Below are 14,934 nucleotides of genomic sequence, written 5' to 3'. Positions count from 1 at the left end.
CAAAGGGAAATTACTATTGTTACAGCTGCAACCGTTTCATTTAAACGAGTAAACCTAAAACACAATAACATACACTAAAGGCATAAAAGTATAAAGACTAAAGAGATATTTTGACTATATACACATCTAAATCTATACACATATGAAAATTGTGAGTGCAAAAATTTTAAATAGGTGTCATTATATATATATGCACAGTCCTTTTTTGTACAATGTATAAGTGTATGTACAATGTACAATGTATATAGTGTATGTACAATGTATATGGAAATTTAAACAATTTTATGTACAATTGAATACTGATAAGTGAATGACACTGATGAACCACAATGTCACCTATTAAGGGAGGAGTTATAGAGTCTGATGGCCACAGGTAGAAATGACCTCCTGTGGCGCTCTGTGGTGCATTTTGGTGGGATGAGTCTTGCACTGAATGTGCTCCTGTGTCCCATCACTGTGTTGTAGAGTGGGTGGGAGCCATTGTTCATAATGGCCTGCAGCTTAGACAGCATCCTCCTCTCCGACACTGCCATAAGCGAATCCAGCTCCACTCCCACCACATCACTGGCTTTGTGGATCAGTTTATTGAGTCTGTTGGCGTCTGCCGCCCTCAGTCTGCTGCCCCAGCATGCAACAGCATAGAGGATGGCACTCGCCACCACAGACTCATAGAAGATCCTGAGCATAGTCCAGCAGATGTTGAAGGACCTCAGGCGTCTCAGAAAATAGAGGCGACTTTGGCCCTTCCTGTATAGGGCATCAGTGTTCTTAGCCCAGTCCAGTTTGTTGTCAATGTGTACTCCCAGATATTTGTAGTCCTCAACGGTGTCCACACTGACCCCTCCGATGGTGCTCCGATGGTTTGGTGCAGAAGAGCTTTTTCTCTCAAGCCTTTTCAATCTTGAAGCTGATGAAATCAACACAATTGGACCAACATAGAAAGTTTTTTTAAATCCACATACAGTAACTAGGTTTCAGTGACCTCCTCAAAAAAAAAATCCACTCTGTAGATACTCTGAGCACTGCAGTATTAAAGTATTACCACCAAATACAAAGAATTTAGCTTGAGCAATGTTCAGTACAAGTTGAATCAGCACGAATAAATACATAACTACCATTAAAGAAAACATTTTCTTTGTTTTGTCAGAAAGGTAACTCTTCATTCAAGTGAGAGCTAAGCCCGAGAAACCAAAGTTTCTGAGCTTAGCAGTTAGAAACCTGTGGTCAGTGACACTGAAAGCTGCAGTGAATTCTCAAAACAAAGCCCAGGAAGTTTCCTTTCATCAGTGGTTATAAACCATCTACCTGTCATATAAGGCAATGCTAGTAGAGTCCCCTGGTATAGAATCATGCTGTGCTGATGTAAATAGATCACTAATGCTCAAATAATTTAGTTGATCTGAGTGACCATTATCTCTTTAAGTACTAGTAGTACTAGTGTACTAATAGGACTATGCCCTACCCAGAACACATGACCCTGCTTTTTTATCTGTGGACCTCCAAAGAGCCACAGAGTTGCCTGAGGAAAGGAATCAGGAACACCAGACTTAAGTACATGTAAGTGCATTGAGGAGCTCTTAAACAGTAACAACTCCAGATACATGTGGCAGGGGAGAAAGACTCTTACTGGCCAAAAGGACAGGTACACAGCCACAAAACCACAAAGCCCACAAACTGCACATTATCAGACTGAACCATTTCTTTTACCATTTTGACTACCAGAACGAAGAGTACATACATAAATAATATAAATAATATATAAACCATACCATGGCAGTAAAAGAAAAACAAAAAACAAAAAAAACTATCCTACTAGAGAAGGATAATCCCACAGAGCTGCACCAACATCAGGTCAGATCCACATGTGTATGGAGAGAAATTTGTCTCAAAAGGTTCAGAAATGTGTATGATACAATCCACAAGTGTAAACTAAGATTCACAAATGTGTACAGTGATTTCTGTGTTGAGGACTCCCAAATGTGTGCTCCAATCCTCATCCAAATACAAAGGAATCTGACCACATATTAAACCACTTTATAAATACATTCCTCCGGCATTTTTTTCAAATAAAATGCAGCTTCTCACGCCTCTACTATAAAACATAGATTAACCAATTACAGCCACTACACAGTAGCCTAAGAAGGTTAGCATATGATTTAAGCTGCTGCTACTGGATATTCTTCTGCTGGGTAAGTAAGTAAGCCAGCAGTCTGACAGTAAAGAGCTCTATTGGGGTAATATGGGACTATGAGGTCTTTGAGATAAGATGGGGGCTGAATATTCAAGACCTTGTATGTGAGGAGAAGGATTTTAAATTCTATTCTAGATTTAACAGGGAGCCAATGAAGAGAAGCCAATATGGGAGAAATCTGCTCTCTCTTTCTAGTCCCTGTCAGTACTCTAGCTGCAGCATTTTGGATCAGCTGAAGGCTTTTCAGGGAGCTTTTAGGACAGCCTGATAATAATGAATTACAATAGTCCAGCTGATTAATTTGTCAGCGTGCAGGTGGTTGCCTTTTGCAACACCCCCTTTTTTTTTTTTTTTCTTTCCCCTCTTTTTGTTCCCCCTTTTTTTTTTTTTTTTTTTTTTTTTTCTTTCGGAGTATGTGTGTTCGGCTACCTCCCTCTAGACAAGTATTGGTGTTACTTAATATGTATGCGTATCACAGTTCACAGCCATTTTCATGTGTATCACATCTAGGGTACTATGCAAAGTATTAACGCCCCATTAGCACCAGGGGGTGCTTTAAGATTTGTCAGTTGGAATGTTAAAGGCTTAAACTCTCCTATAAAAAGTATTTAGTCACCTAAGGCATCTAAATACAAGAATTGCCTTTTTACAGGAAACCCATTTAAAATTGTCAGACCAGCTTAGGCTCCAGTGTGGGTGGGTTGGTCAGGTCTATCACTCATCATTTAACAGCAAGGCACGTGGGGTTGCTATTCTAGTCCACAAATCTGTCCCCTTCTCTGTGAGTAAAGTGATATCAGACCCTAACGGCCGTTATATTATTGCTCTGGGAAGAATTAATGGTTGTAACTTGGCATTAATAAACCTGTATGGTCCGAACTGGGATGACGAGGATTTCTTTAAAAAAATGTTCTTTTCGCTTCCTGATATAAATAGTAGTCAGCTTATTCTTGGGGGTGACTTTAATTGTTGCCTTGACCCGTTACTTGACCGTTCCTCAAATAAGCCATATTTAATTTCCAAGTCTTCCAAAGTTATACATTCATTTATGCAGCAATATGCAGTGTCAGATGTTTGGCGTCATTTCAACCCTAATGCCAGACTGTTTTCATTTTTCTCTCCAGTGCATTCTACCTTTTCTAGAATTGACTTTTTTCTTGTGGACAACAAACTGCTCTCCTCAGTTAAGTCATGTTGCTATAATCCCATAGTAATCTCAGACCATTCTCCCGTCATTCTGGATCTCTCTCCCGGGTAGACCTATTTCACGATCTCCATGGCGTTTCAATTCAGTTTTAGTTAATAATCCAGATTTTGTCAAAACTATTAATGACCGTTTAGATCTTTTTGTTTCCACTAATGTCACTCCAGATGTATCTGCCACGACGATTTGGGAGGCATGTAAGGCATATTTACGAGGCGAGATAATAGCTTATTCAGCATATCTTAGAAAAACAACCACACAAAAAAGTCTTGTCCTATCTAGCGCTATATCCGAATTACAAAGAAAATGTGCAGAGTCCCCTGCTCCAGACCTGATAAAAAGCTTGTTGATAAAAAAGGCTGAATTTGATACTCTTGCCTCTGACACAGCTGCGGCATTACTATTGAAAACTCATTGTAATTATTATGAGTTTGGTGATAAGCCCAGCAAAATACTGGCTCACCAGATTCGGCAGAGAGCCTCAACCCAGCATATTCCTGAAATCAACACGCTTAACGGATTTTCTATTAATCCGCTAACCATCAATAATCAGTTTAGAGATTTCTATTCTTCTTTATACACTTCAGAGTGTTCACCGGGCGAGGCTCATTATGAAAGTTTCTTTAATAATTTTACCATCCCTACTATTGACCTGAAAACAGCCTCTGAATTAGATAAACCCTTTACCCTTGCTGAGGTCAAAAGTGCTATATTATCAATGCAGAGTGGAAAATGCCCTGGACCTGACGGTTTTCCATCAGAATTCTATAAGGTTTTCTCAGACAAGCTATCTCCCCTTCTGCTTAATATGTTTAAAGATGCATATGAACTTGGTGTTCTTCCACTCACAATGCGACAAGCTACTATCTCTCTTATCTTAAAGAAAGATAAGGATCCACGAAGTTGCAACAGCTACCGCCCGATTTCATTACTTTGCACAGATGTCAAGGTTTTGGCAAAAATGCTGGCAAAACGTTTGGAGGCAATTATGACGAAAATCATTAACCCTGATCAGACAGGCTTCATTAAAAACAGACGCTCCTTTCATAATATTAGGCGGTTACTAAATATAATATACTCATCTTCATCAGCTGGTAAGCCGGAAGTGATTATCTCGATGGATGCTTTTGATCGGGTGGAGTGGTCATATTTGTTTTACACTCTGAGTCGTTTTGGGTTTGGCTGTTCCTTTATTTCTTGGATTAAATTGTTGTATGCTTCTCCGTTAGCCCGCGTTCGTACAAATAACGACCATTCAGAATACTTTCACCTAGGCCGTGGTACCCGTCAGGGGTGCCCGCTCTCTCTCCCTTGTTGTTCGCTATTGCTATAGAGCCTCTGGCTGCAGCCTTCAGATTTAGTCCCATGCAAAGCATCACAAGAAGTGGTCTAGAGCATAAAGTATCCTTATACGCTGACGATCTGTTGCTCTTTCTTTCAGACCCAGAGACATCTTGGCCCCCAGTATTAGGCTTACTTGAGCAGTTTAGACAAATATCTGGATACAAATTGAATTTTAATAAAAGTGAATTATTTCCCATTAATAGTGCAGCCATAGCCGACCCATTCACTAGCTTACCATTCAAGACCTCACCGCAAGGATTTAAATACCTAGGAATACATGTGACTAAGAATTACTCACATCTTTTTATCTTTTTAAAGCCAATTTCATCCCTTTACTTGACCAGTTGACTCAGGACTTACAGCGTTGGTCTATGCTGCCACTGTCTCTAGCAGGCAAGATTAGCTGTATCAAGATGAATGTGTTGCCAAAATTCTTGTATCTTTTTCAGTGCATACCAGTATTCATCCCAAAACAGTTTTTCCGCTCACTGGACGCTTCAGTTTTTCAGTTTATATGGAATAAAAAAGCTCCTAGGATACGAAAGAATATCCTACAGAAAAGTAAAGAAATGGGGGGCTTACCGCACCAAACTTCCTTTTTTATTATTGGTCTGCTAATATCCGTACAATGTTATTTTGGTGTAGCGCTAAACCTTGAAATTCCTAAATGGCTACCAGTGGAGGAGGCCTCATGCGGTTCTGCCTCTTTGCATTCTCTCTTATGTCTTCCTCCAGCAATATCGCCCCTATCTCATACTAACAACATAATTGTCAAGAATTGCCTTAGAATATGGGTTCAAATTATAAAACATGTCGGGAGCCAGAGAATACCTCTCTTATCACCTCTTGATTCTAACCCCTTATTTCCAACTTCACTCATTGATAAGACTTTTGCAGTGTGGAAAAGCCATGGGCTACTGTTTGTGAAGGATCTATACTTAGATGGAACTTTTGCCTCATTCACTCAACTGTCTTTGAAATTCAACCTGCCGAGTGCCCATTTTTTTAGATTTCTGCAAGCTAGAGACTTTATTCGTCACCGTTTCTCTGGTTTCCCGATAATCCCCACCTCCACTATGGTTAACAGACTGTTAGAAATGAATCCAACTCCAAAGGGTACAATATCAAAAATATACAATATTTTGATTTCCAACTTGACCCCTGGGTTTAACCATCTTCGCGCTACCTGGTCTGACGATCTGAACATAGAAATAGAAGACGAAGTGTGGCAAACTATTTTAAAACGCATTCACTCTTCATCAATATGTGCGTGGCATAGAATCATACAGTGTAAAGTAGTCCATAGAGTACACTGGTCCAAAAGTAAGTTAGCTCGAATCTTTCCTGACGTAGATTCAAGCTGTGTGAAGTGTGGTTTGAGTCCAGCCACTCTTGGTCATATGTTTTGGACCTGTTCCTCTCTATCCTCAATTGTAAATCTGTCTTTAATTCACTTTCTGGAATCACCTTAACCACAATACGGCCCTCTCCACTCACTGCTTTATTTGGGGTCCTCCCCAAAAATCAGTTACTGTCACCCTATCTTGCTGACTTTGTGGCCTTCCTTACATTATTAGCTAGACGTGTTATTCTGATGCACTGGAAAAATTCTCTCCCACCTACACATTCTCACTGGATAAAAGATGCCCTCTTCTTCATGAAACTGGAAAAAATTAGGTACTCTCTTAAAGGCTCCGAAACCACATTCTCAAAAATCTGGTCACCGCTCTTGAATCATGTTATGTCTTTGACACTGGATGTGACTCCATGAGTGGCGCTATCTCCACTCATCCCAGCTGTAGCTGCGCATACCTGGTACATAACTCTTATTAATTATAGTAGCACAGAATACATTAAGCCCTGTATCTGTTTTCTTTTTGGTGTGTACCCCCCCCCCCTTTTTTTTTGTTTTTCTTTCCACTTTTTATTATTTATGAAACTTATGAAATGTCTGTTTATTTACTTCCCCTTTTTGGGTTTTTTTTGGGTTCTTTTTCTCTTTTTTTTTTTTTTTTTCTCTCACCTACCTATTTTGGTATGGATGTGTGTATGTACATATATATATATATATATTTTTTTTTTTTTTTGTTTTGTTTTGTTTTGTTTTGTTTTTTTGTTTTGTTTTTGTAATTTACTGTTTCATGTTTATTATTCCAATTAATGTCTTATGTTATAACTGGAAATTATATGATGATGTTCATCAATGTGTAAAAAACAGAAATAAATCATATTTAAAACAATAGTCCAGCCTAGAAGTAATAAATGATGAATTAGCTTTTCGGCGTCAGTTTGAGACAGGATGTTTTTAATTTTAGAAATATTGCACAAATCCAAGAAAGCAGTTCTACACATTTGTGCATTGAAGGACATATCATGGTCAAAAAATCTCCAAGATTCCTCACAGTGTTACTGGAGGCCAAAGTAATGCCATCCAGACTAAGTATCTGGTTATACGCCAAGAATTTTAGCACAATATTCAACCATAATTAACCTTAGTGTGTGAAGAAGACTCCCCATTTACATGAACAAATTGGAGTCTATTAGATAAATATGATTCAAACCACTGCAGTGCAGTACCTTTAATACCTATAGCATGCTCTAATCTCTGTAATAAAATGTTATGGTCAACAGTATCAAAGCTGCACTGAGGTCCAACAGGACAAGTACAGAGATGAGTCCACTGTCAGAGGCTGGAAGAAGATCATTTGTAACCTTCACTAATGCTGTTTCTGTACTGTGATGAATTCTGAAACCTGACTGAAACTCTTCAAATAAACCGTTCCTCTGCAGATGATCAGTTAGCTGTTTTACAACTACTCTTTCAAGAATCTTTGAGAGAAAAGGAAGGTTGGAGATTGGCCTATAATAAGCTAAGACAGTTGGGTCAAGTGATGGCTTTTTTAAGTAATAGTTTAATTACTGCCATCTTAAAGGCCTGTGGTACACAGCCTTAGAGATAGATTGGTCATATTTAAGTATTATGGAACCAGAAGTAATGAGGGAAGAGGAAATAGGTGGGGAACTGAACACATCTGAAAGCAATCTACACAGCAAGCAGGGGGGAGAAAAACTGCAGACGATAAATAATAACAAACTGCTATCAAAATAAAGCATGAAATAAGACATGAGAAAAAAGATGAACTTGACAGAGAGGACAGAGGAAGGCAGGGGACACTGAAAGACAAAAGACAGCACAGAGACAAGACTGAAGGAACAGAATGAAAACATAACAACTCTTATGAATAGAAAACTGAATACTATCTAGAACCAAAACATACAAACCCAATCCTAAAACGCAAGGCTTGAATAAGCTAAATATGTAAAAGAGCCATTTGGGAAGGATAATATATAAAATACAAATAAACAAAGGACAAAGCCCCAAAACAAGAATTTTCCTTTTGTTTTGTCAAGTGACTTATGACATCATGATGTCATGAGTCACTTGGACACTTTACTCCACTGCCATCACTTATGCACGCAGTACACATATACAGGTAGTCACTCCCACCCTTAATGCATACTGTGTATGCTGTGTACAACTTTTTTTTATCGGCTACAAATGTATATAATGTTTTTGATATCTGTATATGTGTATTGATGTATTTTTATGTATATAGTGTTTTCTATTTCATTTTATTTTATTTTATTTCGTCCTTCTTCTCTGTACTTGAGCTGCTGTAGTGTGCAGATTTCCCCGTTGTGGGATCATTAAAGTTTATCATATCTTATCTTCAAGCGCTGTGCTGTTGTGTTTTATGACCCCTGGAAAATTCAGCTGTTAAATGTGCCCTGCGGATCTTTTCTGAGCGGGTGGTGTGTTGATGCTGAGCTGTTTTCACTTGGGTGTGTATCCGCGAGACAGCCTTCATAAGTGGTGTCACAAAATCCTCCGTGCATTCTCTTCCTACTTAAAGCACATTTTGTCACCATGACAAAATGACGCCCTCCCTCCCTCCTCCATCTACCTATCTATAAGCAGCTATTACTGTATATCTAAGCTATATAACTCCTTTGCCTGTTTGATTAAAAAAAAAAAAAAGTGAAGTCTTGATGAGACTTGTCCAAAAGCTATATTATTTTATTAATATCCAGGTTTAAACTGGATGTTCATTTAAAAAAATACAGGTTTTGTAAATGCGTTGGTCCACGAACCCCAGACTGAGAACCATGTGGCCTAGACAGTAGTTAGTAATGTCTCTGTTGCTTTTTAGATACTCAGCTTTAGGCTTCATGTCGCGATGAGCTGGAATGTCTGGAGCGCTTTGGTGACATCGGAGTCTGTCTGTCAGACAGACTTTTGCGCGCAGCACCATCTCTAGCTAAAGGACCGCGAAATCCTGTCGGACTCCATCTCTGCCATCTCTTTCCTCTCAGACACCAAATGTGAGCTGAAATTTGCTACTTGAGCAATGAAGACTGAGAAAAGCTGTGCGGAAATATCGGCGACGCGCCGCCAGGTGAAAGATCAGCTCCAAAAACCAAGAGAAGATGTCCCTGAGAAGCAGGATGAACGGAAATACGTCGATTTGGAGTTAGTAAATGTGAAGACAGAGGCGACAAAACCGCAGCCAGACCGACGTTTTAGTGAGAGAAACCAAATGTCTTTAATTGTCTCCAACAGTGGAACCGGAGCGCCGTGCGCACCAGAACGAAAGGATTTGGCGATAAAAAGCGAGACAGCTAATAAGACGAGAGATAAAGTCACAACTGGGAAATGTGGAGATGATGTCAAACAGCATCACGCTGATCTGTCATCACCATCAGTTCCTTTTCGTTCAAATGCAAATTCAGAGGATTTTCTCAAATCGGGAGACACTGGGGGTGGCTCCATAACGCAGCACGAGGTGTCCAAAACAGAAAGCAACGGAAACCTACAACCAGATGAAGAGTTAGACAGTGGCGATAATTATCTGGGGGGGAGAAGCGAGCTTGATGATTATGAAGTGGACGATGATGTAAGTTTGGTGCTTTCTGATGACTGCGTTCCGTGCGCAACGGAAGACGAATCCCATTACATTACCACGCACGAGATCCAGCTCTCAGAGCTTTCTGACCATGAGGAAGACTACGAAGCCGGCGCGGGCTCTTCCACGAGCTGGGACATTGAAGATGACAATCAGGTTTACTCATTTGTTGATTACGCTTCTTTTGACGGCGATGGAGCGGTGGGCGAGAGGGGGGACGGCCACCGGCCTCGCTCTCAGGGCGCAGCAGCAACAGTCAGCACTCTGCTGGAAAGTGATCTGCGCGACGCGGCCAAATTCACCAGCTCAAATGAGAGTGTGTCAAAGCCCGAGCAGCAACACTGCAGTGGCAACAGTACCGGACAGATCCACCTGTCAATCAGAACCACCTCTCGAGCTATAAATGACCCTAGCAACATCCAAGAACAGGAAAATATTCTTTATCATGCCAGGCGCTCCGGAGACATGAGTCACTATGTGTGTAGAGGAGTTGATGGGGAGGCAGAGACGTTGTGTGACAGGGCAAAATGTTTTGTAGCAGCACCCGGGCGCTTACACTTTGGCGGCAAATTGAGGGGGAAAGAAGTCACCGAATATTCCAGCGGCACGTCCAGTGCTGTCAGCGAGCTGGACGACGCTGACAAGGAGGTGCGCAATCTGACAGCCAGAGCCTTCAAGAGCCTGGCCTATCCTTACTTTGATGCCATTAATTTCAGCACCTCCAGTGAGTCCTCTGCATCAGAGCATGGGGTTGGGATAAACAGATGGTCCACGTTTGTCGACCTGAAATATGGCAACATGAATATGGACCAAAGTGTTGTTTCTCATCAAAGCTCAGCGGCCTCATTTGAAATAGCCAAAACCATAGAGAGTAGGGGTTATAAGGGCACTGGATTGCCAAGCATCAAAGCGCCCACCAACAAGATATTAACTCTAAATGAAAATCCCCAAAACGCATCGTCATCTTCAAAGAAAATAGAGCTAATGGGGAAATTTGGTCAGGGCCACAGTGGTGTGATAAGGCTCACAGAGACTCTGAATTTTCGTTGCAATGTTAAATCTGGAATGTCTGCGGGAGAAAGACGCACTAACTTCACGCAAAACGCAACAGGATCACGTTCCACAGATGAAGTTACCAACGGTTTGCTAAGAGGCCAGAGTAGAGGGGCCAGCAAGCCGCCCTCTAAAACCATGGAAGACACACACAAGAAAGCTATATTTGCTTCGAGCCTTATCAAAAATGTGATTTCTAAGAAGATGCAGTTCGAGCAGGAGCGCAAGATGGAAAGAGGAGAAATAAGTGAGCCGCAGCAGACGCCTTCACCCTGCTTTTTGCACCAGGATAGTGACTGCCTCAGAGGGAAGGCGAGCAGGGAGCTGCACAGACAGAGCTCCAAGTTTTCCGAGAGCAGCTCCGACTACGCCATAATATGCTTAAATGAATTAGGGGATGTCGTGGACAGCGGCTCGTGTGATACCAAGAGCGACTTTCAGAGAGAAGAAACAGCCGCTCCAGCAGCAGAAACTAATTTGGAACCGGCGAATGAAGTTGGAATTGATACTAAAAAAGGCGCACGGGAAGCATCCAAAAGCACGCTGCTTCGCAGCCAAAATAGCGCCTTCAGATGTTGGAAGGATGAGGAGCTAGAGTTTCAAAAGGATCATAAAAACGGTAAAACACCAGGGGAGAAGCTGCTTTCAGCTAACGACAAAGAGGGTGAAGTGGATCGGTACTCTGCAGACAACAGCAAACTGAAGAAAATGTCTCATTTATTTGTGCCAAGTATCCAACTGCTACCCAGTGAAGGAGAAGCCACACACCAGCTGCAGAGCAGGAATTATTCTCCGTGCGGACATGGAGGTGCAACGAAAGTACACCCTGACAACTCTCTGTATATTACAGACTCCAGGAGTCTGACTACATCTAAATCTCCGGAAATTAAAATTAACTTAAGGCGCGTCAAAGATAATAAAACTGAGCCTTTTGGCGTCTCCAAACTGCGCGCTCATAATATAGGCTGCAACACGAGCAACCTCACGAGTACAGATCACTTCAATTGCCAAGCCCTTGCTACAGCTTTGAAGGGTGAGTCTTCAGATAAAGTTCCGCATTTCATGGTTAGAGACATTAGAGATAATAAGGGGAAGCTGCAGACACCCATTTATCAAGTGAGAGACGTGCGTAAGCTGGTTAAAAGTTCCTATCACTTTGTTTCTTTGGATAACAACGAAAATAAATCCAATATTGCTTCTGCTGACAGCCACCCAGAACAACAGCAAAACAAGCAACTGCCCAATCAAAATATTCATTCTGTGTCCCCGATAGTGATTAAGTGTCAGTCTGTGAATACTAACGGGAAACAATCTGGAAATCCTGAAGTAACTAAACGGGAGCCGTTTGATGCAGACAGATCACCACTAGAGGGCGTTAAAAATGCTCAAAGGGCTGCAGGGACCGCATGTCAGCTCCCAAATAATTCCGCACAGGGAAACACTGGTTTAAGAACTGAAAGCAGAACATCGTCAAAGAAGCAAGAGAAAATCTCAGATATCATAGATAAAAAACCTGCATCAAAGTTGCCAAACCAAGCAGCTCTGGAAAAACTCCAGGCTGCTGTGAAAACAATGGAGCAGCTTTATGTGTTTGAAAAAAATGAATGGAAAAGGAAGAATGAACCCCAGCCCCTTACAGACAGCCACGTGCTTTCACTGATAGCCAGCGAGGAGCATGCAGGATACGAAGAGGAAACTGCAAGGGGGTCTAATGTGGACAAGTCCGCCAGAAGAGACTCCCACTCTAACACAGACAAGGCACTGGCGGCAGGAGCAGGAGAGAGCCTGCTGAGACAGGATGAGAAAGACCTACTCAAAGCCCTTCCCACACCTGGTGGCTGTGATGGCAGGCCTAAGTCAGTGCAAGCCCCTAGCACCACAGAGAGCAAAAACATGTTCAGCCTCAGCTCCAGTGTCAAGGTCTCCACAACTTCAAAGATGCCCCAACCAAACACCATCACACAAACACCTTTTAGTACCAAAAGCTTTGTACCGAAGTCCCCCAAATTGCCCAGGTCATTAACAATCAAAGAGACAAGGCCAACTGGGAATGAAGAAGTGGGACTGAAGGAAGTGGACAGATTTGCACAGGAATTTTCAGCTGACAGTGAGAACTACTTAGCTATTCCAGTCAAGTCTCACCCTAGCAAAAGTAAACAGTCTTCATCTGCTGATAAAGCACCGGTCTATATGTTCTCCACCCAGTCACACCCAACTACACCTCCAGGACATGTGGACTCTGGCAGCAGAGGTCCAGAAGACTACAAACAGACTGCTAAACACTCCAGCATTGTAATGGAGACACGCTCACCAGAGATCCCTTCTGCTACACTCTACCATTCGTTGCCACTGGGCATGTCCGCCAATCAGTCACAGGTCTACTGCTTCTCCCCAGCAATCACCCCAGCGCCCACCCTGGACCCGTTCCAGGCCACCCAGAGGAAGATGCTCCTGGATCCCACCACTGGAAACTATTACTTGGTAGACACTCCAGTGCAGCCTGCTACTAAGCGTCTCTTTGATCCAGAAACAGGCCAATATGTGGATGTGCCTATGCCACAGCCGTCCATGACACCTGTACCTATGGCCATCTCACCTTTAGCCCTCAATCCTGGCTTTTATGGTCACACATACATGATCTACCCGGGTCTCATGCCACCACCTTCAGTGATACCTAGCAGGGCATTTCTACAGTCGCAGATGTCCGTGCAGTCAGAGGTAGAGAGCGATGACAAAACCTCTTCACAGCAGACTGAGGGCATGTACATTGAGAGTCCTTTCTACATGTCCACTGGAAAATCTTCCCAGGTGGCGTCAGGTGTTCAACAGCAGGCTGCTGCCAACAGGCCGCAGCAGGGCTTTTCCAGCATCAAGCAGCCGGTCATCAGCATCACCTCCCAGCAAGGCCCCCGGATCATTGCCCCACCCTCATTTGATGGAACAACCATGAGCTTCGTGGTGGAGCACAGATGAATGGCAGCTCAACTGGACAGGTGAGCAGCTCTGGCTTATGCTTGCTTATGCAGCAGGTCTGAGTGCATTGGAGAGAATCAGGCTTGTGTACTGTGTCAAATAAAAAAAAAAACATAGAGAATTTTACCTTTGGACACAGCATCTTCAAGACTATTAGAGCCAAAGATAACATTTATTTAATGATACACTAAAAGTATAATATAATATACAATCAAATGACCAAATGGCTTAATAAAAATGGCTAAACTCTATAAGTGAAAAAAGAAACATGGTAAAATAGCATTTCAAACAGGAAGCTGCATTATGAAAAAGTTCATTGCATTTTTTTATTTTACAGTGATATATTAAACTGTTTATGTTTATTTTTACAACAATAATTCAAAAATATAGGGAAAATGCTTAAACTATAAATAAAAACAGAATGCAATTATTTGCATCAACCCATATTTTTTTCAGAATAGAATAAAGAAAACAATTCAGTCATTTAAACTGAGACATTTTACTATTTCATAGAAAATTTGAGCTCATTTTGAATTTGATGGCAGCAGCACATCTCAAAAAATGTGGGACCAACAGTAAATAGCTGGAGGAACATTTTGCAACTAATTTGGTTATTTGACAACAGGTCAGTAACATGATTGGGTATTTAAAAAAAAGCATCTTTATATGAGGTTTTCAGAAGTAAAGATGAGCAGAAGATTTGTAAAAATCTCTGTCTACAGACTGTGTAATAGTTTCTAAAGAATGTTCTGTAACAAAAATTTCTGAAGACTTTGAATATCTCATCATCTACAGTACATAATGGTGACAAAAAGGTGACATCATCAAAAGAGTCCAAGAATCCTTGTAATTATTTAACTTTAATTAACCAGGAAAAAGATAATACTCTTGAGAATAACAATCTCTTTTGAAAGAGTGTCCTGTTCAAGAAGGACAGCAGTACAATCATAAGTTGCATAAATTAGTAGCACATACACACATATACATCTGTGCGTGCAAGGGACAAGGACAAAACTCAGTGCCTGTGATCTTTGAGCTGTCAGGTGGCACTGCATTAAAAACAGGCATGAGGCTGTCATGGAGATCATTGCATGGGCTCGGGAACACTTAAACACTGTGTAAACACGCAAAGAGCCATCATGCAAAGAAGATGTCATATATGAACGTGATTCAAAAACAGTGCTGTCTTCTCTGGGTCAAAGCTT

General features: G+C 41.5%; 1 protein-coding gene across 1 annotated transcript; it reads left to right on the top strand.

Annotated features, from left to right (window-relative positions):
- The first annotated feature begins 9,081 nt into the window (after nucleotides 1-9,081).
- cunh4orf54 (chromosome unknown C4orf54 homolog) lies at nucleotides 9,082-13,729 on the top strand. Its single transcript, XM_030723347.1, has one exon. It carries the CDS (start codon nucleotides 9,149-9,151, stop codon nucleotides 13,727-13,729), a length of 4,581 nt encoding a protein of 1,526 aa, XP_030579207.1. The 5' UTR covers nucleotides 9,082-9,148.
- The last annotated feature ends 1,205 nt before the right edge of the window (nucleotides 13,730-14,934 follow it).

Source organism: Archocentrus centrarchus, unplaced genomic scaffold (assembly GCF_007364275.1).
Source record: "Archocentrus centrarchus isolate MPI-CPG fArcCen1 unplaced genomic scaffold, fArcCen1 scaffold_24_ctg1, whole genome shotgun sequence".
NCBI lineage: Eukaryota > Metazoa > Chordata > Actinopteri > Cichliformes > Cichlidae > Archocentrus > Archocentrus centrarchus.
Note: the sequence above shows the minus strand (reverse complement) of the source record. Positions and strands in the feature narration are given on the sequence as shown.

Coding starts and splice junctions, on each gene's coding strand:
- cunh4orf54 (XM_030723347.1), top strand. CDS start 9,149: ATGAAGACTGAGAAAAGCTGTGCGGAAATATCGGCGACGCGCCGCCAG.